This window comes from Esox lucius, chromosome 2, assembly GCF_011004845.1.
Source record: "Esox lucius isolate fEsoLuc1 chromosome 2, fEsoLuc1.pri, whole genome shotgun sequence".
Taxonomy (NCBI): domain Eukaryota; kingdom Metazoa; phylum Chordata; class Actinopteri; order Esociformes; family Esocidae; genus Esox; species Esox lucius.
This window is the reverse complement of record NC_047570.1, coordinates 38,838,738-38,861,462: the sequence shown is the minus strand read 5'-3', so window position 1 is coordinate 38,861,462 and position 22,725 is coordinate 38,838,738. Positions and strand designations below refer to the sequence as shown.

The window sequence follows — 22,725 nt, the reverse complement described above, 5'->3', positions numbered from 1 at the left end:
CACCATTCTTTGTAAACCCTAGAAATGGTTGTGCGTGAAAATCCCAGTAACTGAGCAGATTGTGAAATACTCAGACCGGCCCGTCTGGCACCAAAAACCATGCCACGCTCAAAATTGCTTAAATCACCTTTCTTTCCCATTCTGACATTCAGTTTGGAGTTCAGGAGATTGTCTTGACCAGGACCAAACCCCTAAATGCATTGAAGCAACTGCCATGTGATTGGTTGATTAGATAATTGAATTAATGAGAAATTGAACAGGTGTTCCTAATAATCCTTTAGGTGAGTGTATATTGTGGTAATGACAGGTGTATGGCTGTTCTATATTGTGGTAATGACAGGTGTAGAGTCACTGTAGGCATGTTCTATATTGTGGTAATGACAGGTGTAGGGCTGTAGGGCTGTTCTATATTGTGGTAATGACATGTGTAGAGTCACTGTAGGCATGTTCTATATTGTGTTAATGACAGGTGTAGAGTACCTGTAGGGCTGTTCAATATTGTAATAATGGCAGGTATAGAATACCTGTAGTGCTGTTCTATATCGTGGTAATGACAGGTGTAAGGTACCTGTAGGTCTGTTCTATATCGTAGTAATGACAGTTGTAGAGAACCTGTAGGGCTGTTCAATATTGTAGTAATCACAGGTGTAGAGTATCTGTAAGGCTGTTATATATTTTGGTAATGACAGGTGGAGAGTACCTGAAGTGCTGTTCTATATTGTGGTAATGACTGGTGTAGAGTACCTGTAGGGTTGTTCTATACTGTGGTAATGACTGGTGTAGAGTACCTGTAGGGTTGTTCTATATTGTGATAATGACTGGTGTAGAGTACCTGTAGGGTTGTTCTATATTGTGGTAATGACTGGTGTAGAGTACCTGTTGGGCTGTATGGTGTGTCATCTGAGCCTTTCCTCTTCTTCGATCTAGATTTGAAGACAGGATTATCCTCTTCAGACTCCAGTGAGGGATAAACTGAGACACATAGAGACAATCACCATCAAGTAAGAGACACATAGTTAAACAGTCTGTCAGTTGTCCACAGCTGTCCGTGAGTTGTCCACAGCTGTCCGTCAGTTGTCCACAGCTGTATGTCAGTGGTCCACAGCTGTCTGCCTGTAGTTCACTGCTGCCTGTCTGTAATGCACAGCTGTATGTCAGTTGTCCACAGCTGTCTGTCTGTTGTTCACAGTACCTTCTAACCTCTTCTCAATCTCCTGAAAGGTCACCTTTCTTATCTCATAAAGTGCATTCCTAGAGCAATTGGTTTTCCTCCAATATCATAATGTTGGATGATATCTCCTTGCTCTCGCTGTCCAGCTGTGAGGCAGATGCCCACCCCCGATCCCTCCCTCCCTTCACCTAGCCACTCTGAACACGCCAGAGAAGAGCACGCACTTGGCATTCCAATAATTAAATGATCAAGATAAAGAATGAGTTGTTTACAGAATACAAGTCAGGGAGAACTAATAGAATGCTGCCCTGCTAGAGCCATTAGAACTACAACTGTTAGAGAGAAGTTCTAGAATAAGAATGTTCGTGCCACTAATGACTAATTAGAGTTCTGGGATTCTGAACGTTTTTAAAACAACACATCTAATTGGTGCTAATGGGAGATTAAGGGCCTGAGAGGGGCAGTGCTGCTGTTGTTGGACAGACCTCACAGGAACACCACGCCATCTGGAGGAACTGCAGGATACAACTGAAGGGTGGAGGTTTGGAAGGAGCTGGAGAAACGTAAACACATGCCCTGTCATCTAGCGCTAATGAAAACTTCCTGGGTTAAATTAGACCGTGGCAGCCACATGTTTATACAACAGAGGTCAATCTGATTTTAAAGACACCTGCTACTAGTGTGAAGGGAAGGTTTGAGGCACCTCAGCGCTCTGCTGGGACAGGTTTTACAAATACGGTCTCCGCTAGCTAATCATACCTCTAATGAAACATGCATGACATATCTCTAATGGAACATGCATCATATCTCAAATGTACCATGCATCATACATCTAATTAAATGTGCATCATATATCTAATGGAACAGGCATCATATATCAAATGGACCATGCATTATACATCTAATTAAACGTGCATCATATCTCTAATTTAATATGTATCATTTCTCTAAAGAAACATGTATAATATCTCTAATGGAACATGCATCATATTTCTAATGGAACAAGCATCATATCTCTAATGGAACATATATCTGGTTACCATAATCTGAGTCCTTGAAGCAGGCATCCATGTGATCATGGTCATCATCATAATCTGCGCTGTCAATGCTGCTGCCCTTCCTCGTCTTCTTGGGGAGTCGCTTTGCCGGCCGCTTACTGTTCCCATCTCCTCCTCTTCCGCTGACCACTCCTCCTTTCCGTCCAGTCGTGGTTGTGTTGCTGTGGTTCCGGCCGGCCCGGTCGCCGCCCCAGGCCCCAAGGGTGTCGGAGGAGATGGCGGTGACCCCGGCGGTGACCCCTGCGGTGACCCCAGCCGTGGCCCCGGAGGACAGGTTGGCCATAGACAACATCCCCTGAATGGCCTCCTGTGTGCTGGGAGATGCAGGTGGCTGACTGTAAGTACGTCAATAAGAAATAACACAATAACCCATTACACTCCTGGAGATGTCCCCGGCAGAGAGACACATCGAGAGAGTGAGACACATCGAGAGAGGGAGACACATCGAGAGAGGGAGACACATCGAGAGAGGGAGACACATCAAGCTTTGTTTCATACAGATCGAAAAAGAGAGACAGGCCAACAGAGAGAGACAGATGAAAAGACAGAGATCGAGAAAGAAAGATCAAAAAAGACAGATAAAGACAGAGAGACAGACGGAAAGATGAAGTGTGATCAAGACAGATTGATGAAGAGAGATCAAAAGAGACAGAGAGCGAGATCAGAAGAGAGACAGGTGAGGACAGAATGACAGTTTGAGATAGATAAGGAGAGATATACAGATTGAGAGCGCTAAAGAGTCAGGCTGAAAGAGACAGACTGACAAAGCAAGAGAGTGAAAGAGAGACTGACAAAGCAAGAAAGTGAGAAAGATAGATCGAGAAAAACAGATTGAGTGACAAATTGAGAGATAGACAGGAGAGACTGAATGAGAAAGACAGATTGAGTGAGCGACAGATTAAAAAAATTAAAATAAAAAGAGAGAGAGATGGTAATGTCAGACTGGGTTCATACACTTTATTTGCTATGAGTGCAAGGTGGGACATTTTGGGACCTTTCCATTGGTTTATTAAGCCAGACAAGCTAAAACAGGCACATATTAAGGATGACTAACTTATGTTGTAACAGGATCTCTTAAAATCTGATTCAGACATCATCAATCATCAAGAATGTGGGAAATAGACACCATCACTTGTTAACATTAATTTAACTATGTGAAAATTGCCACGGATAGAGACAGATAAAGATGAAAAGAGATGGATAGAGACAAATAGAAATAGATAGAAACTGATAGAAACGGATAGAGACAGATAGACCGGGGCTCCTCAGTAAAGTGTTCTTCTACTCAGAAGTATTATATGGAGTCCTTAGGGACTTTACCATACAGATTAGCTCTATTAGCGAAGTAATAAATGTGCAAAGTGGACATTTAATAATGTTTCATAATTATATTTAATGTTCTATAATTGCCTGTGGTCATTTCCTCCTTGCAGACCATGAGTCAAATGCCAGCAGTTTATAATTAGGAAGTAAATTAACATATTTTAGCGATGTTTTCTTTCAACTCCTTTGCTGCTCGTTTGCTTGAGCAACTAGACCATCAAGAGGTAGCTGAGCGGAACAGCTGTCAAGCTACACTCACGCGCACACTCCTGTTCCTATAACAAGCTACACTCACGTGCACACTCCTGTTCCTATAACAAGCTACACTCACGTGCACACTCCTGTTCCTATAACAAGCTACACTCACGTGCACACTCCTGTTCCTATAACAAGCTACACTCACGCGCACACTCCTGTTCCTATAACAAGCTACACTCACGTGCACACTCCTGTTCCTATAACAAGCTACACTCACGTGCACACTCCTGTTCCTATAACAAGCTACACTCACGCACACACTCCTGTTCCTATAACAAACTACACTCACGCTCACACTCCTGTTCCTATAACAAGTTACACTCACGCGCACACTCCTGTTCCTATAACAAGCTACATACACGTGCACACTCCTGTTCCTATAACAAGCTACATTAACGTGCACACTCCTGTTCCTATAACAAGCTACATGAACGTGCACACTCCTGTTCCTATAACAAGCTACATGAACGTGCACACTCCTGTTCCAATAGTTTCTATTAGACTCCTGGCAATTGTCAGGGGACCAATATTAACTCACATAAAAAATATATTTTCCCTAAACCATAACTTTTACCATTAACTTAACCATTACTTTAACACAAAGCCTAAAATAGCCTTAATTTGCAATTAATTACCAGCAAAATGTTCCCAAAACTTTAGTGACAGGTGTAAACAATAGACCCAGGTGATTAAAAACAGGTGTAAACCATAGCCCCAGGTGATTAATGACATGTGTAAACCAGAGCCTCTAGGTGATTAATGACAGTTGTAAACCATAGCCTTGGGTGATTAATGACAGTAATAAACCAGAGCCTCTAGGTGATTAGTGACAGGAATAAACCTTAACCTCCTGGTGATTAGTGACAGGTGTAAACCATAGCCTCCCGGTGATTAGTGACAGAAATAAACCATAACCTCCTGGTGATTAGTGACAGGTGTAATCCATAGCCCTCTGGTGATTAGTGACAGGTGTAAACCATAGCCCCCTGGTGATTAGTGACAGGTGTAAACCATAGCCCCCTGGTGATTAGTGACAGGTGTAAACCATAGCCCCCCGGTGATTAGTGACAGGTATAAACCATAGCCCCCTGGTGATTAGTGACAGGTATAAACCATAGCCCCCTGGTGATTAGTGACAGGTATAAACCATAGCCCACAAGTGATGTGCAACTCCTCCCTGCCTCAAAGCGGACATATAATGAGCATTTTGTAATAAACTGGTTGAAATGCTTCACCCAGGAGGGGACTACATATTGGTAATGGTTAAGGTGAGAGTTAATGCTTTAATGTGTGCCAATAAAAAGAAATGCTCAAGTCGAAATAACTCAACACACAGCTATTAATGGCTAAACCGCTGGCAACAAAAGTGAGTACACCCCTAAGATCTCTCTTGCTTAATGTTTGTAGACAAACATCTCTAGCTACCCTGCCTCCGTTATGCCTCTGCCTATTTTAGTATCCAGCATTATTGCACTTGGCTGAATTGGGGAAACATTTACTAAACACATTATTGTGGCCAAAAACCTATTAGAAAAGCTAATCGTTTCCAGACCCACACCTGAACCCCTTCTAAACACATTTTAGCCTAAAGATCAAAGGCCAAAACCACAAATGCATAGGAATGATTCAGCGTTGGATGACGTCCGCAGTTTTCCAGTTGGGGGGTCTGTGTTTCATACAGAATCCTAACACAGGGTAGGAGATGGTACAACTATTGGATCAGGGATGAATAACTTTTTATTTCATTTTACGTGGGCTACAAATATATTGGGGAAATGTAAGGGCTTTGACATACCCTGCTCTAATGGACCCACTTGGGTTCTGCACTTATTTCATTTCAAATCAAGCAATGTCCATAGTTTATAATAACACATAATATGTCTTTAACATAATGCACTGCTTTTTAAACAGAAAGTTTTTATTCATACAAATTTGAAAATATTCTAAAATTGTGATTAATCGCGATAACAGAACATTCAGGTAGAATCTACTGGAACCCCAGTCACAACAGATCACCAGGGATATAAGAAAACATTCAGGTAGAATCTACTGGAACCCCAGTCTCGACAGATCACCAGGGAATAACAGACTGTTTCAATAACAGCTTCCAGCTGCTCAGTTTAACTCTCTTTCGTCACATTAATTTACCTGCCTGTCGGCAGCCTGATCCATTTTAATGAGTAATCACTACAATAAGCTTCAATCCATTGAAATCAAATTTTCAGAACGGACTTTGTGAGTGTAGTTGACTCAATCAAAACCAGATTCAAACCCAGCAAATGTCTGTGTATGTATACAAGTACATGTGTCTATGTTTATGTATATGTTTGTGTGTGTTGGCTGGTGTGAGTCCTGTTGTCTACCTGTTTGTGTGTGTTGGCTGGTGTGAGTCCTGTTGTCTACCTGTTTGTGTGTGTTGGCTGGTGTGAGTCCTGTTGTCTACCTGTTTGTGTGTGTTGGCTGGTGTGAGTCCTGTTGTCTACCTGTTTGTGTGTGTTGGCTGGTGTGAGTCCTGTTGTCTACCTGTTTGTGTTTGTTGGCTGGTGTGAGTCCTGTTGTCTACCTGTTTGTGTGTGTTGGCTGGTGTGAGTCCTGTTGTCTACCTGTTTGTGTGTGTTGGCTGGTGTGAGTCCTGTTGTCTACCTGTTTGTGTGTGTTGGCTGGTGTGAGTCCTGTTGTCTACCTGTTTGTGTTTGTTGGCTGGTGTGAGTCCTGTTGTCTACCTGTTTGTGTGTGTTGGCTGGTGTGAGTCCTGTTGTCTACCTGTTTGTGTGTGTTGGCTGGTGTGAGTCCTGTTGTCTATCTGTTTGTGTGTGTTGGCTGGTGTGAGTCCTGTTGTCTACCTGTTTGTGTGTGTTGGCTGGTGTGAGTCCTGTTGTCTACCTGTTTGTGTGTGTTGGCTGGTGTGAGTCCTGTTGTCTACCGGTTTGTGTGTGTTGGCTGGTGTGAGTCCTGTTGTCTACCGGTTTGTGTGTGTTGGCTGGTGTGAGTCCTGTTGTCTACCTGTTTGTGTGTGTTGGCTGGTGTGAGTCCTGTTGTCTACCTGTTTGTGTGTGTTGGCTGGTGTGAGTCCTGTTGTCTACCGGTTTGTGTGTGTTGGCTGGTGTGAGTCCTGTTGTCTACCGGTTTGTGTGTGTTGGCTGGTGTGAGTCCTGTTGTCTACCTGTTTGTGTGTGTTGGCTGGTGTGAGTCCTGTTGTCTACCTGTTCGCGGTGTAGTCGATGCCGCCCACTGCCTTGCTGGCCTGGAGCAGGTCGAGGATACCCACTGCGCTACCTGCCTTCTTCTTCACCTTGGAGTTACGACCTTTCACTTCTGGTTTGACCTCTGGTTTGACCTCTGTGTCAATGTGGAGTGACTCTTCATCTGACGAGTCAGCCTTCTGAGAAGGGAAAAGGATCAAAATATTATACCTACTGAAACATAACTGTACTATACATACTGAAACAAAGTAAGTATACCCACTGAAACATAACTGTAATATACATACTGAAACTAAGTTCTTATACCCACTGAAACTTAACTGTACTATACATACTCAAACAAAGTAATTATACCCACTGAAACATAACAGTAATATACATACTGAAATTTTGTTCTTATACCCACTGAAACTTAACTGTAATATACATACTCAAACAAAGTAATTATACCCACTGAAATCCAACCATACTGTACATACTGAAACATAATGTTAATATCCCACTAAAACACAATGTAATTATACTGAAACATATACTGTCATGTGATATAGCTCTGACCCATCATTTACTTAATGGGAACCCCTTAAAAGCAACTACTCCCCCTTGGGTCCCCATAAAATACCAACATGACATGTAACTTAACAGATGACATAGTGACAGAAAAATAACAATAAAACACTTTTACAGTACAACCATACAATTGAAAGCAACGTGTCGATTTTGCCAGTTAGATTAAGTGTGTTATGGTCAGAGTTTGTGCGTATTTTTTTTTATTTACTGTACTTGAGTCCCAGTTCTGCCATGTTGTTTAGAGGTAATTTTGCTGTTCATTTCAGTAACTGAGGAGGGAAGGGATTATGTGTGATTATGACAATACTCATTTGTAGACCGAATAAATCCTTCTAGTCACGTCTGGTGGGAAACACATGGGGGTGTGAGCTATATCTGATCAGATCATCAAACTCAAGAGAAGCTGTCAGCTCTCCAGAAGCTGTCAATCCTCAACCAGGAAAGAGAAGGATGCTTGTTGCTAGCAATGCCTCAATGGCAGGTCTGCATGTGTCGTCAAGGACAATCACGCTGCTTAGTTTTTTAAGCGACCTGGAGCTTTGCTTCTTCCTACTTTGTCGTAACCAAGGTCTTACTGCCCAGCCCCATCCACTAAGATATACTAGCAACCAGCTGTGTTTCTGGCCTAGTTTTCCCTCTCTGTCTGTCTCCATCTGCCTCTCTGGTGCATCAGCCATGGCCATAGCTAATCAGTGTGTGGTATTCCTTGGCCCGGTGCTGCTGAGTGCTGCTCTGATTCACACTGTTTGTTGTTTTAGGTCTCACCAATATGGGAGAGAAGCAGCACGCGTCTATTCAAGAAGCTGGGACACACACACACACATACACACACTATATACACACATGTACATACACACATGTGATCTCTATTGCTTCATGACTGTTTTTTAAACGACCACACGGAATTCATTAAGGACCTCATGGAAGGGGAGGATATTCTAGAATGTTTTCCTCTGACTATTCTGTTCTTAGAAGCCGTCATTAGGCTGTTCTCTTCATGGACATAGAAATGTAAATATCAAGCTGTAATTAAAGTCATTAGTTCTGTATGATAGCTGGCTAATAGGACAGCTGATGTAGAAATGCCAGCCTGAGTTCCAAATGGCCCTTCCCCACTCAATAATCCACTTTGACTAGGGTGTAATTTGGACCACACAAGGGGATCTTGGCATTATGCTAACCAGATTATACCCTTCTGACACCAACTGACCTCAACTTATCCCAAACTAAATATGCTTTTCAGTCGTTCTATGTACATTGTACTTTATTACTGAAAACAGAGGTGAGAGCTAACATGAGAACAGAGGTGAGGAGCAAACATTAGAAGCCGATGGGGAGGAGCTAACATTAGAAGCTGAAAGGGAGGCGCTAACATTAGGAGCTGATGGGGAGGAGCTAACATTAGGAGCTGATAGGGAGGAACTAACATTAGGAGCTGATGGGGAGGAACTAACATCAATAGCTGATTGGGAGGAGCTAACATTAAGAGCTGATGGGGAGGAACCAACATTAGGGAGCTGATGGGGAGGAAGTAACATTAGGAGCTGATGTGGAGGAAGTAACATAAGGAGCTGATGTGGAGGAAGTAACATTAGGAGCTGATGTGGAGGAAGTAACATTAGGAGCTGATGTGGAGGAAGTAACATTAGGAGCTGATTGGGAGGAAGTAACATTAGGAGCTGATAGGGAGGAACTAACATTAGGAGCTGATGGGGAGGAACTAACATCAATAGCTGATTGGGGGGAGCTAACATTAAGAGCTGATGGGGAGGAACCAACATTAGGGAGCTGATGGGGAGGAAGTAACATTAGGAGCTGATGTGGAGGAAGTAACATTAGGAGCTGATGTGGAGGAAGTAACAATAGGAGCTGATTGGGAGGAGCTAACATTAGGAGCTGACGGGAAGTAGCTTACAGTTGTGGTCTTATGTAATGGGGCACTTCATTAAAATAATTCTAAATTGTTTAGTCTGCACATTGGCATTTCTCTGAGTTGCATTTGAACAAAAACATATAATCTGAAAAATTCACTACATTTGTACTTATTCCATACATAATTTATATTATTGTATTATTGGCACCTTCGGGAAGCAGCAACAAATAATTCTAGTGAATCTTCTTAATTATGGACCTGTTCTCACCTGTGGTGAGAAGTGCCTGCAATATGAAAGTCAATATGAAAGCCAGTTTGAATAGAGAAAATGTGTTTTGTGTCACTGTTTGTGCCGCAATGAGCATGGAGAAAATAAAGACAATTAGCGATTTACATAAGGAGGTCTGACACACGATTGTAGCCAAGCATTTACAATCTCAAGGCTACAAGTTAATCTCCAGAGAACATGATGTTCCTGTTTCCACTGTACGTAATGTTAACAAGACGTTAGGGTCATGCTGCTAGTCAAAATCCCTGACCGTGGCTGCAACACACAACTTGATCTAACATAGCAGTAAAAGATTGTTCGAAAGGTGAAAAATGCACCTTGATCAACCGCCATACAGATTTAAGCTGAACTTCAGACACACGGTACAATAGCTTCACCTTTTTTTCTATTGCACGGAGAAGGGACATAAGAAATCATGACTGCAGTGTGCCAAGACAGACCTGAACATGCCACAATCTTTCTGGGACAACCTTCGTGGACAGATGAGAATAAATAAGAGCTTTTTGGTAAAGCACACCATCTCTATGTTTACACAAAACAAAATGAAGACTTCAGAGAAAAGAACACTATAAGAACATTATAAGATAAATTCAATTTCTGTAATTATACATTATACAATGCCTTGATATAAAGGTAGTAAATAAGGTAGATAATGTATTTAACTCTCAAAACAGCTTTAACAAATACCATTGTGGGTCTTTGGATTCATTTGCTAAGGAGTCATTTTGTTTATATTTGCTATGTTTCTGAAGATGGTTCAGAAGTAGTCATTTTGTTTATATTTGCTATGTTTCTGAAGATGGTTCAGAAGGAGTCATTTTGTTTAAATTTGCTATGTTTCTGAAGAAGGTTCAGAAGGAGTCATTTTGTTTAAATCTGCTATGTTTCTGAAGATGGTTCAGAACGAGTATGCGGTGTAAGGATCCAAAGAAAAAAAGGTACATTGCTGCTCAATTTACAAAAGATCTTGTCACCCCACCTATCTAAGCCAAAATATCACAGATTGGAAATGTTCAGTTGGGCCTGAAAGGAGGTTACCGTGGAAACAGAGACAACGGCAGGTGCGTCTGTTTGCCGCCACTCATTAGCTGACTAGAATCTGACTGTCCTGAGGTAATTTGACGTCATTGATAGCAGTAGTGCGTTAAACTCAAATGAAAATTGAAAACCATCAAGCGTGTGAATAGAACAACGGAAAAATAGAAAGGAGATTTTTGAGTGAAGTATCTTGACCTCTAAAATGAATCCTTCAACATTCCACTCCGGTAGACTACTATAATGCACACGTTGTTGCTGAGCGCACTCCCTCTCCTACTGGAGACTGTGCACACTCTGAAGCTGCTCGCGCACCTGGTCTACGTAAATTGTGCTGAATTAATTGTCTGGATCTGACGATAGTGTGTTCTGTGTTTCAAGTCGCACATGAATACAATAGCACAAGGCTCTCAACAACATAAAGAATAGTGCTGTAACCCAACACATAATTTATATACCAAGAAAATGCAATTAATGCATCTAAGAATCAGGAATTTATGTTAGGAATATTTTTTTTTCTTGCTGTGGAGGCTAAAATTGCCACTGTAAAATGAACACAGAGGAAATGCTGGGAAGCACAATTGGTCTGAAAGATCAGGCAAATTTAAAGCAATGAGCAGATACTGATTATTATATTATTATTATTATTATTATTTTTGCCTATAATCGGCCGATATATCGGTGCATCCCTAGAAAAACAACCCAGGAATGGTTCAATTCAAAACGTGGAACAATGAGTCCAGGTAAATCCTACTGAAGTGATCTGATAACAGTTGGGAGGTGCCCTTCAAATTAAAAGTGAAGCAGTTTGCACAAGACGTGTGGGTAAAACTGCCAGAGGTTGACCATAGGAAGTGATTGAGTATAGTTATTTAACCAGGCTGTATTTTTTTCTTTGTAGAACAAAGATGTTTTTGATTTAAAAAGATATATAAGGTTTTGAATCAAAAACAAAGGTTCTGTGATAAAAAATATTTTGGAGACTATACCTTGTGGTCAATTTCAACACATTTTTGAGACAACGCGAGTTATTCGGGATGAAAATACTTTTGGCCACGACTGTACATACCTTGACAGCAGAGGGGAGGAGCTTTGGCTTCTTGGATGGCTGGATTGGTTCTTTGATACTTGACAGGACTGGAACAGAAAGATAAAAGACAGTCGATTAACAACAAATTAACTAGAATTTAGTCAGTCAACAACTGTCCAATGAGAAGCTAGATTCAATCAACATCTTGCTAGCAAATCCATCAATTAACAATTACAGCTACAAGCAGCATCAGCCCCCACAGCACCACTGAGAAATTGGACACACTGTCCAAACATTAACTACTTCTTGCCCCCTTACTGTTTTTACCAAATATCACAATGCATCATGGTACAGATAATTCTGCTATCAATCTGCAATCTGCTTTTTATGGATTTATTTGTAAAAAATTGTAGTAATGTTGACAAATTTGAACGTTGCCTTTTTATTGGTCCAGGACCAATAAGCACCAAGTTTGGTTTATAGCAATAATGGATGCCTATTTTCAATAGCTATATTTTACAAGAATGTAGCTCAAACAAAATGGTGGCTCAGAGCCAATAAGCTACAGTGATTTTTTTTCCTGTCTCTCCATACAGCCAATCTGAAGCATACTTCCAATCTGAAGCTAGCAGTGGATCAAGGCTTGATCTTCATAGCTCTACTGTACAGATAATCTAAACACGCTTTCATCTGTTCATTTTTGACAATTTACAAGAATTTGTGTTCCCACATGCATGTTTACTGGCCAGGGATTTGAATTCCTATTGGTTTAATATTCTCCAGTACTACACTGGGATATGAGGTAAGGTAATATTCTCTAGTAATACACTGGGATATGAGGTAATGTAATATTCTCTAGTACTACACTGGGATATGAGGTAAGGTAATATTCTCTAGTACTACACTGGGATATGAGGTAATGTAATATTCTCTAGTACTACACTGGGATATGAGGTAAGGTAATATTCTCTAGTACTATACTGGGATACGAGGTAAGGTAATATTCTCTAGTACTATACTGGGATACGAGGTAAGGTAATATTCTCTAGTACTACACTGGGATATGAGGTAATGTAATATACTCTTGTACTACACTGGGATACGAGCTAATGTAATATTCTCTGGTACTCCACTGGGATATGAGGTTATGGAATATTCTCTAGTACTACACTGGGATATGAGGTAATGTAATATTCTCTAGTACTACACTGGGATATGAGGTAATGTAATATTCTCTAGTTCTATAATTTTCATTGATTACGATTAGCATTATTTGGTGCCATTGAGGTTCCCATTGACCTGTGCATTGAGTTTCCTAATGCTGAGCTGTCCACTGAGCTGTCCACTGAGCTGTCCACTGAGCTGTCCACTGAGCTGATCACTGAGCTGTCCACTGAGCTGTCCACTGAGCTGATCACTGAGCTGATCACTGAGCAGGCCACTGAGCTGATCATTGAGCTACTGAGCTGATCATTGAGTTAGTCATTGAGCTGTCCACTGAGCTGTCCACTGAGCTGTCCACTGAGCTGATCACTGAGCTGTCCACTGAGCTGATCATTGAGCTGTCCACTGAGCTGATCATTGAGCTGATCATTGAGCTACTGAGCTGATCATTGAGTTAGTCATTGAGCTGTCCACTGAGCTGTCCACTGAGCTGTCCACTGAGCTGTCCACTGAGCTGATCACTGAGCTGTCCACTGAGCTGATCATTGAGCTGTCCACTGAGCTGTCCACTGAGCTGTCCACTGAGCTGATCACTGAGCTGTCCACTGAGCTGATCATTGAGCTGTCCACTGAGTTGTCCACTGAGCTGATCATTGAGCTGTCCACTGAGCTGATCATTGAGCTGTCCACTGAGCTGATCATTGAGCTGGCCACTGAGCTGATCATTGAGTTAGTCATTGAGCTGGCCATAGTAGTGCCTTTCCCTGTACTTGATAGTAGGAGTAATTTCCACATAAAAAAAGGACTCACAGGACAAGTCTCTCTTGATGGAGTTCTTTTTCCTCCTGATGGGGAACTCATCTATCTTCAGTTCCCCCTCGTCTGACACGTACTCGTACTCGTCTCTCACCGGCTTGCCCTTGTCCTCCTTCAGGTTTTGTAACGAGCTGAACACACCAGAGTTGGTCTGGGGCTTCAGCTTGGAGCTGGTACCGAAACACACAAGCATTAACACCCACACACACACGATCACCCACAAGTACACACTAAGACTAGATTGTATCGTCAACCTCTACCATTGGAGGTAGATTCAGTACATGCGTACTGTACCGTAGCTAGTTTTTCTGTTCATTGATTTTATATAGAGCAGGAGGTATAAATCGACTAGTGGCATGCTCTTTAGAGCTTTATTCAAGCATCATCATGTTCCGCGGGGCCGGGTCGCGGGGGCAGCAGTCTAAGCAGGGATGCCCAGACTTCCCTCTCCCCAGACACTTCCTCCAGCTCTTCCGGGGGGACACCGAGGCGTTCCCAGGCCAGCCGGGAGACATAGTCCCTCCAGCGTGTCCTAGGTCTTCCCCGGGGTCTCTTCCCGGTGGGACGGGACCGGAACACCTTCCCAGGAAGGCGTTCCGGAGGCATCCGAAACAGATGCCCAAGCCACCTCAGCTGACCCCTCTCGATGTGGAGGAGCAGCGGCTCTACTCTGAGCTCCTCCCGGGTGACCGAGCTTCTCACCCTGTTCGTAATTTTTATGGACAGAATTTCTAGGCGCAGCCAGGGGCCGGAGGGTGTCAGGTTTGGGGACCACATGATTTCGTCTCTGCTCTTTGCGGATGATGTTGTCGTGTTGGCCCCTTCAAGCCAGGACCTTCAGCATGCACTTGGACGGTTTGCAGCCGAGTGTGAAGCGGTGGGGATGAAAATCAGTACCTCCAAATCCGAGGCCATGGTCCTCAGTCGGAAAAGGGTGGCTTGCCCACTTCAGGTTGGTGGAGAGTGCCTGCCTCAAGTGGAGGAGTTTAAGTATCTAGGGGTCCTGTTCACGAGTGAGGGAAGGATGGAACGGGAGATTGACAGACGGATCGGTGCAGCTTCTGCAGTAATGCAGTCGATGTATCGGTCTGTCGTGGTGAAGAAAGAGCTGAGCCGCAAGGCGAAGCTCTCGATTTACCGGTCAATCTACGTTCCTACTCTCACCTATGGTCATGAGCTTTGGGTCATGACCGAAAGGACAAGATCCCGGATACAGGCGGCCGAAATGAGCTTTCTCCGCAGGGTGGCTGGGCTTTATTCAAGCATCGATTTAATGCCTTCACCAGCAGCGTTTAATGCAATGCTAATGTTACGCCACGCTGTTCTGACTTCAAGCCTGTAAAGTCCAGAGATAAGGCTGGCAACATTGGTGGTGCAAAGAATTTAATTAATAATAATCATGGTAACCATAAGCAGTTAGCCATTGTTAGCCAGTAGAAACCCAAACTATGAAATATGAAAATGATTAAAGATATTGTCAGATATTGTTACGGCAAAGATGTCAGACAAAACCACAAACCATAAATGCAAGTGTTTTTTGGTAATTAAGTCAGATACTCCCTTGCCTTTCATCATCAAAACCGATTGGTTCAGGACCTTCAGTGTTTGGGTCCTCTCTAGGTGCCTTCCTAATTTTGACCCTACTAGGGAATTTTTCCTAGCCACTGTGCATTTTCTGATTTAGAAAGGGCTTTATAAAATAAATAATTTTGATTTATTTGATTAATTGGTCAATTATCAAAATCTGCAATATATTAACCCTGAAGCAAAACATTTTTGTTTTTGGCACAAATGGCACTTTTATTTAAGCTACAGGCCCTTTGTTTTTGCATTTTGTTTTGCATTATAAAAAAAAAAAAAAATCTATCATGTTAAGAAGTTACATTAAAAGTGTTCATTCAGTTGTTTGTAAGAGTTAGTATTTATTTTTTTAAAACAATAATTGTCAGATTAATAGTTAAACACACCAACACCTAAAAACAGACAATAACAACCCCACACAGCTGCGGTACTCACCCTAATAACTTGTGGTGTGTCATTGAAAAGGCAAATTTGTCTCTGTTGCCCGACAGCGGCGTTCTCTCAAACTTGTGCTCTTCAGTTTCCATCTTCAGTAGGGAGTCTGGTTTACTGTTCTGTAAAAGATTCATGGTAAATGACAATCTCCTAGGCTGAGTCTGGCTATGGGCTGGCAGTCTAGAGAATGTCGCCTGATGACCTTCCAGAACAGGGTCAGTGTGGGCAACATTTTGGCTCGAAGGCCCGATCGGGATTTTTGAAATTCAAAAGGGGCCATACGTATTTATAGAAATTACAAATGTACTACCTGGAAAAGGGCAGTTCTGAAAAAATGTGATGTTTCAATATACTTTTTATCAGGTTTTAAAGTATTTAAGAGTAGCTGGGTGTGCTTTTTATTTACTCAAACTAATTTAGAATATATTATTTCTTACTGGAATATATTATTTATTTTACATTTGGTGAAACTGTGTCTGCAACCAGGTCTGGTCCGTGGGCCATAGGTTGCCCACCTCATTCTGAGACCATGTGGTGTACTCATAAGGTTTTTGAAATCACCGGACTCGTGTCAGTCATGTTGGGGCCTTTTTCACTCTAAGACCGGGTGTTAGATGGTCCATGTGTCTGCCTCTGTGTCACTAGCCCATCTGGTAATATTTGAGTTGCAGCAGCTCTGCACGGGGACCATGCAGCTGGGACAAACTACAGACATTCCAACCCAAACACTTTGGCATACGAGTTTCCATGAAACTAAAGCCGACTAATGTCTTCCGTTCACCCCTAAGCTTTCCTCCAGGAACCATCCCATGTTATCCAGCCATAATGACACAACATTAGAGCAGGCCTGTTTTCCAAACCGCGGACTGTATCCTACATGGAGCACTACTACTGAACAGAGCCCCATGCAAGATAGGTAATAGAGTGCCATTTGGAAAGAATCAGCAAAACTCACAGCAGCATATGTGAATGCTTATGTGAGGAATATAGTGATATATGACATAGTGTAATTCCATGGTTCTGAGGGCTGGGCCGGTTGGCAGGGCCATGGTTCTCAAAATTATGAACAGTTCCAGTACTCTAATTATGAATCAAGCCGCAGTGTTAGTTTAGCTGATTACTTTGATCTCCAGCGTGTTAATCACGATACGATGATCCCACATTTCTCTGGGTTGGACTCAGCTTCTCAGGCTCTAAGAGAATAAAACAACTTGCATCTGACAAATGGAATCCAGCTTAAATCAGGTTTATTTTTACATTTAAGCATCATTATGATGTTTACCCTGAGACATTGGTTGTTATAGTATGCCAAGACAACCACAACTCCAAGTTCTCTGAACCTAACCTAACTCAAACATGTCTGACCTCAAACTAACCTAACTCCAACATGTCTGACCCCAAACTAACCTAACTCCAACATGTCTGACCCCAAACTAAACTAAATCAAAGATGTCTGACCCCAAATTAACCTAACTCAAACATGTCTGATCCCAAACTAACCTAACTCAAACATCGGACCCCAAACTAACCTAACTCAAACAACGGACCCCAAACTAACCTACCACAAACATGTCTGTCCCCAAACTAACCAAAGGTGGATATCAAAAGTTTACACACCCCTGAGACAAACATGTCAGAACCTTTTCCACCTTTAATGTGACCTATAACGTGAACAATTCAATTGAAAAACATACAGAAATCTTTGAGGGGGAAAATTTAAAAAACTCACAATAACCTGGTTGCGTAAGTGTGCACATCCTTAAACTTGATTTTATTACAGCACTTTTTGAGTAGGAGTCTATTAACATGGCAAAAAACTTCTTTGCAAAAGCACTCCAAATCTGTCAGATTGCGAGGACATCTCCTGTGTACAGCCCTCTTCAGATCACCCCACAGATGTTCAATTGGATTCAGGTCTGGGCTCTGCCTGGGCCATTCCAAAACGTTAATCTTCTTCTGGTGAAGCGATGCTTTTGTGGATTTGGATGTGTGCTTTCGTTATCGTGCTGAAAGGTGAACTTCCTCTTCGTCTTCAGCTTTCTAACAGACGCCTGAAGGTTTTGTGCCACAATTGCCTGGTATATGGAACTGTTCATAATTCCCTCCACCCTGACTAAGGCCCTGGTTCCAGCTAAAGAAAAACTGCCCCAAAGCATGATGCTGCCACCATCATGCTTTACTGTGGGTATGGTGTCCTTTGGGTGATGTGCAGTGTTGTTTTTGCGCCAAACATACCTTTTGGAAGGCAAAAATGTTAAACCTTGGTTTCATCAGACCATAACACATTTTCCCACAAGCTCTTGGGGGATTTTATGTTTGTTTTTGCAAACTTCCGCCGGGTTGGATGATTTTCTTTGTAAGAATAGGCTTCTATCTTGCCACTCTACCCCATTCATATGAAGAAAATGGGAGAATGTTGTCACCTATAGCACACAGCCAGTACTTGCCCGAACTTCCTGCAGTTCCTTTAATGTTGCTGTAGGCCTCTTAGAAGCCTCCCTGACCAGTTTTCTTCTCGTCTTTCCATCAATTTTGGAGGGAAATGCAGTTCTTGGTAATGTCTCTGTTGTGCCACATTTTCTCCACTTGATGATTACTGTCTTTACTGTGTTCCATGGTATATCTAATGCTTTGGAAATTATTTTGTACCCTTCTCCTGACTGATATCTTTCAACAATGAGATCCCTCTGATGCTTTGGAAGCTCTCTGCGGATCATGGCTTTTGCTCTGAGATGCAACTATGAAAATGTCAGGAAAATCCTATTAGAACAGCTGAACTTTATTTGTGATTAATCTGTAAATTATGGCAGGTGTGTAATGACTTCTATTTAACATGAGTTTGAATGTGACTGGTTAATTCTGAAAACAGCCACATCCCCAGTTATAAGAGAGTGTGCAGACTTATGCAACCAGATTATTGTAAGGTTTTTATTTTACATTTTTCCCCCTCGAAGATTTCAGTTTGTTTTTCCATTGAATTGTATATAGGTCACATTAAAACCGGAAACAGTTCTGACATGATTTATCTTTGTCTCATTCTTTTACATAACTCAAACTGTTTGGTACCTAAACAAATTATTATAACCTAACTAAGGACAATCTGTATCTTATCTTACATTTCCAACTGAATCAGTTCTGTATCTTACATTAAATTAACCTTAACTTGGTTTTTGTTTCCAAATAAAACATCCTTAGGAATGTATACTACGTATCTTACCTGAAACATCCACACTCAAATGGTTCTTGTATATAAAATTGCCTCACGTCAGACTGTTGTGAATAAAAATCTTACCTTGTATTTCCACTTGGCTTCCGTCTGCTTCTTACTCTGTTCTCGGATCTCAAACTTCTCCACATCATTCTGCTTACAGGTCTCCTTCTCTGACATGCTTAAGACGTTCTTAGCCGCCTGGAGGAGCAGGGAGAGAGCTCAGATCATTTCACTGTACAAATAAACAGGCAGTTGATTAGCAAATCACTCGTGTTGGGACAGCACCGGTGAAACAGATGTGCGCACACTGTCCAGCGTAATGGGTCAGGTCTGGAGAAGATGTGTAATGAGTCAGGCATTGAGTATATGTGTAATGAGTCAGGCTTGGTGTAGATGTATAACGGGTCAGGCCTGGTGTAGATGTGTAATGGGTGAGGTCTGGTGTAAATGTGTAATGGGTTAGGCCTGGTGTAGATGTGTAATGGGTCAGGCCTGGTGTAGATGTGTAATGGGTCAGGCCTGGTGTAGATGTGTAATGGGTGAGGTCTGGTGTAGATGTGTAATGGGTGAGGTCTGGTGTAAATGTGTAATGGGTTAGGCCTGGTGTAGATGTGTAATGGGTGAGATCTGGTGTAAATGTGTAATGGGTTAGGCCTGGTGTAGATGTGTAATGGGTCAGGCCTGGTGTAGATGTGTAATGGATCAGGTCTGGTGTAGATGTGTAATGTGTGAGGTCTAGTGTACATGTGTAATGGGTTAGGCCTGGTGTAGATGTGTAATGGGTCAGGTCTGGTGTATATGTGTAATGATTGAGGTCTGGTGTAGATGTGTAATGGGTTAGGCCAGGTGTAGATGTGGAGGACAATACAGGTTTCCACAGGCTGCTTATGATGAAAGTTTAGCCCCAATGGAACAGTGATTTAAATGCCTACATTTTATATACATTTGACAAGGGTTCCTATAACAAGGTTATTATGCAAAACATCTCACCTAGAAGCACAGACCACATGGGACACAGCATTGTGGTCATGTAGAATGGTGTGCATTTAACTCTTATAAAGGAAAATGCTACCCAGATGCAACTAAATGGTCACACACATAGACACCCCAGGGCCAGCGGTGCAGTATGGTAGCGGCTATAACAGCTGACTGGAGGAGTACCAAGGGATCAAGAGAAACCCTCTCAACCAGATACGTTTGCTTTTCTGTCAGCTTGACCTGGTTGTTTGGCTCCTTCTTTGCTGACAAGTACATGTGGACTGAAAAAATTACAACAAAAAATGTACTGGTATCTTTTTTGTTGATTAACAGGGAAATAGAACATATACTACAGTAGTATATGACATAGAACAAAACTACAGTAAAGGAGCTTTTTGTTGGACTGGTCCATCCAGACTGAGGGGTGGAACTAGGTTAAATGGGTTGATCAGAAGTGAGGTTAGGGTTACCTTTCCCCCCATTTTGCCCTTCTTGGGCTGGTCCATCTTGCTGAGGATGTCCTTGGCATGAGACTCTAGAGCCGCCAGGCTGGAGGGCTTGGATGGAGGTGGGGGTGGAGGGGGAGGGACCTCTTTCTCTTTCTTCCCTTTCTTCTTTCCTCCTTCCTTCACTTTCGGGACCTTTGGCGGTTTGGGCGCTTTGGGCATCTTGGGTGGCTTGGGGGCCTTCTTCCTGGCTGGTTTATCCCGGGGAGGAGGGGAGGGTGAGGGGTCGCTGGAGGGAGAGGCAGGCTCCGATGGGGCAGGAGGGGGTTCCTCAACCGGAGCCTTGGAGCTCAATTCACTCTTAATGGCTTTAGTCGCATTCTGCAGGGACAAAAGACACTTACCAAGGTGTTCACACAATACATAACACACACGTTTTACTGTATAGTGACTAGGGAGGCAATGAAACACAGCATGTTATCGAATCGTTCGGTTAGCCCACTACGGTTCAATACGCAAACGTGAACCGCAGTGTTACGATATGCTGGTCATTTTCCTATAATTCCCAAAACATGCTTATTGCGCTGTTGACTAAACTCACGTTGTAGATTCAGATCCCCAGAATCAGATACGTAGCTTATGAACAGGTAAGACAGGCGACTGCTTGGGGCCCCAGGCTGTTAGGGGGCTCCTGAGAGCTGACAAATGTCACTCCACAGCAATGTCTCGAAATGTGTCAATCGCAGTGACGGCAACCCCCTCCCCCTTAAACAACCAATGAATGATCTGCAATGATATCTCAGTAAAAAAAACTCCATAAAGGCGCCCCATGAAGAGAGAGGAAAGGAAAAAATATATTATCTCAGCTCCAGCGCGCCAATGGCGAGTACTAGCGAGACAGAGAGAAGCAAATCTGATGAGGCACCACAGTCTTTCAAATCCACTGTGTGGAAACATTTTGGATTCAGCATTTAATAGTGTTCATTTTGGCACCCTTTTTTAATTTAGTCTAGTCTTAGTCATTCAGACTAAAATATTTTAAAGTTTTAGTCACACTTTTATCACTTGAATAATGATTTAGTCTAGTTATTGTCAAACGACAAAAACAGTGAGCCGTTTTAATTAAATCAATCACTGACTGACATGTAAACATACAGTCTTGTTCTACCAGCACATTTTCTGCATAAACATTATTTGTTGATTCTAGTCACAAATTGGTGAAAGAACACATTCATCTGCAGATAGAGGGCAAGAATTAATGCGAAAAAAAATCACTGATTCTGTAAGGTGACATTTTTTTTAACAATTCTAAAACACGAATGTATGAATGTATTCGTCCAATGAAGTCAGTTACAACAGCGAAGTCAGTTACAACAATCTATTTTATGTGAATATAATAACTTTCACAACATATTGTAGCAAGCTAGCATCAGTATTAATCTTGCAAGTGGGTTGTACATGTTTTTAAGTATTGCGTATATACTCCGTAAATCCATACTGATACGTGTCTAAAATGTTTATGGGAACTATACACAATATCAGGTAAGGCTGATGGAATATATCAGAATGTTTTAGAGAAGAATATAATAAATAGAACACCCTCCCCCTCTTCCAATTGGTTGTTAATAGCCTGCAGCGCCTGGTTTCTTGTTATACACCGACTTGTTTATTTCCTTGAAGATGAAAAACGATGTCCGTAGCTAATGATTTTATCGGTCTAAAATAGTGAAAACCCATAATGTCTTGTTTTTTTTTTTTACAGTAAAAACATGGATATAAATTGAGGGCGATTTGATGAAATACGTAAAACAAAAATAACAACCCAGCTAACTCGTTACGTAACCACGACCAACCTTGACATTATGGATTGGTGATGGATTGGTAATGCCATGACGCTGTGGCAACGTTATCCGAAGGTTATTGCATGACCACATAATTGGTAATCTTCCTTACCTCCTCCGCACGTCACAGGAGCGTAATTACACGACGTACTGACAAGGTAACTACTTACGTACCGGTTTGGTAAAGATCCTACGTAACTCCAGCGTTATCTGAAGGAAATTATGACCACATAATTGGTAATCTTCCTTACCTGCTCAGGGTGTAGCAGAAACGTAATTACAGGACGTACTGACTATGTAACAACTTTCGTACCAGTTTGGTAACGATCTAAAGCAACTACAACCGGGAAATATTAACTCCTCGTTGCTACAACGCACTTTGCTTACAATGTCCTTACTGCCACCACATCGGAAACCACGTATTCCAAATATTTCAAAGTTCA

General features: G+C 42.1%; 1 protein-coding gene across 2 annotated transcripts in view; it reads right to left on the bottom strand.

Moving 5' to 3' along the window:
* phf2 (PHD finger protein 2) overlaps nucleotides 1-22,725 on the bottom strand; it is a 65,171-nt gene that overhangs the window by 7,159 nt on the left and 35,287 nt on the right. The window contains exons 12-19 of one of the 2 annotated variants that reach the window (XM_029125386.2): nucleotides 20,466-20,822; nucleotides 19,099-19,215; nucleotides 15,807-15,925; nucleotides 13,785-13,960; nucleotides 11,850-11,917; nucleotides 7,014-7,192; nucleotides 2,212-2,564; nucleotides 877-972 (exon numbers count right to left, since the gene is read on the bottom strand). In XM_029125386.2, the coding sequence (XP_028981219.2) occupies nucleotides 877-972; nucleotides 2,212-2,564; nucleotides 7,014-7,192; nucleotides 11,850-11,917; nucleotides 13,785-13,960; nucleotides 15,807-15,925; nucleotides 19,099-19,215; nucleotides 20,466-20,822 (1,465 nt within the window). The remainder of the gene's footprint in view (nucleotides 1-876; nucleotides 973-2,211; nucleotides 2,565-7,013; nucleotides 7,193-11,849; nucleotides 11,918-13,784; nucleotides 13,961-15,806; nucleotides 15,926-19,098; nucleotides 19,216-20,465; nucleotides 20,823-22,725) is intronic. The other variant, XM_029125387.2, reaches the window with a different exon arrangement.